At 47.5% G+C, this 1,162-nt stretch overlaps 1 protein-coding gene across 1 annotated transcript in view; it reads left to right on the top strand.

Moving 5' to 3' along the window:
- The window catches only part of anxa14 (annexin A14), a 22,443-nt gene extending 21,825 nt beyond the window's left edge, over positions 1-618 (top strand). The window contains exons 11-12 of the mRNA XM_015058618.1: positions 184-291; positions 373-618. Of these exons, the coding sequence (XP_014914104.1) occupies positions 184-291; positions 373-432 (168 nt within the window). The 3' untranslated portion in view covers positions 433-618. The remainder of the gene's footprint in view (positions 1-183; positions 292-372) is intronic.
- Positions 619-1,162: the final 544 nt, after the last annotated feature.

Below are 1,162 nucleotides of genomic sequence, written 5' to 3'. Positions count from 1 at the left end.
GCAGTCAGCTGGATGCAGTCAGTCAGGTTGCTGCAGTCAGTCAGTCAGGTTGCTGCAGTCAGTCAGGTTGCTGCAGTCAGTCAGTCAGGTTGCTGCAGTCAGTCAGGTTGCTGCAGTCAGTCATGTTGCTGCAGTCAGTCAGGTTGCCTACCGAATGGATCCCTGACGGTTTTCCCTCTGCAGACGTCGCTGGTTCAGGGCATCATGGTGTCCCACAGCGAGGAAGACCTGCTGCGAATCCGCGCGGCGTTCCTCAGGCTCAGCGGATCGTCTCTCTACTCCACTCTGCAGGTTGGACTCATGTTGCTGCATCACCTGCACTGCATCACCTGCAACCTTTATTGACCTGATTGTTCTCTGATTGTCCCTCAGAAACATTTTAAAGGGGAGCAGCTGCTGGCTCTGCAGGCCATCTGTCGGTCTGAAGATTAAACTGAACCGCCTCTCCAGGAACCTGTTTGTTCATGTTTCACATCTTCTTTTCATATTAATGACGTTTCTGACTTTCATCTGTAACTTATTAACTTTTACCACTTTGTGTAGCTGGAACACTTTGGTTCTTTGTTTTAATGTGTAACATGAAGGCAGAACTCATTAAAACTTAAACATGCAAACAAACAGAGGACTGGCAGCATGAGCTTCTTTTATTTACTCAAAACTGAGCAGAACCATAAGAACAAGCATTAATATGTGAGCATGTACCCTTAAACACAGGCTGACAGAAATACTCTCATCAATCAATTCAGAATGCTAAAAATCAAATCTTTAAATCCTTATTTTAACCGAAAGCCCCCTTAGAAGATAAAGAACAAATCATATCTGTGGTTCTACAGTACTTCTGACTTTTCAGGAAATTTGTTTTGATGAGGTTTGAGGTTCACAGGAAGAACAAGTAGAGCAGGAGAGGAGCTGCAGAAAGCAGCAAAGGAGATCTGAAGCCACAGCATCCACTCGGAGAGGGGCTGCTGGAGGTGCTGGTGGTGGGAGTTATGGTGGCTGAGCTGGATGATGACGAAGACATAGATGGGGTTGTTGGTGAGGAGGCAGATGGGGTTGTTGGTGAGGAGGCAGATGGGGTTGTTGGTGAGGAGGAGGATGGGGTTGTTGGTGAGGAGGCAGATGGGGTTGTTGGTGAGGAGGAGGATGGGGTTGTTGGTGAGGA

The sequence above is a fragment of the Poecilia latipinna genome, unplaced genomic scaffold, assembly GCF_001443285.1.
Source record: "Poecilia latipinna isolate Pla-1442-1.1 unplaced genomic scaffold, P_latipinna-1.0 Scaffold1554, whole genome shotgun sequence".
Classification (NCBI taxonomy): domain Eukaryota; kingdom Metazoa; phylum Chordata; class Actinopteri; order Cyprinodontiformes; family Poeciliidae; genus Poecilia; species Poecilia latipinna.
This window is presented reverse-complemented; position numbering and strand designations above follow the sequence as displayed.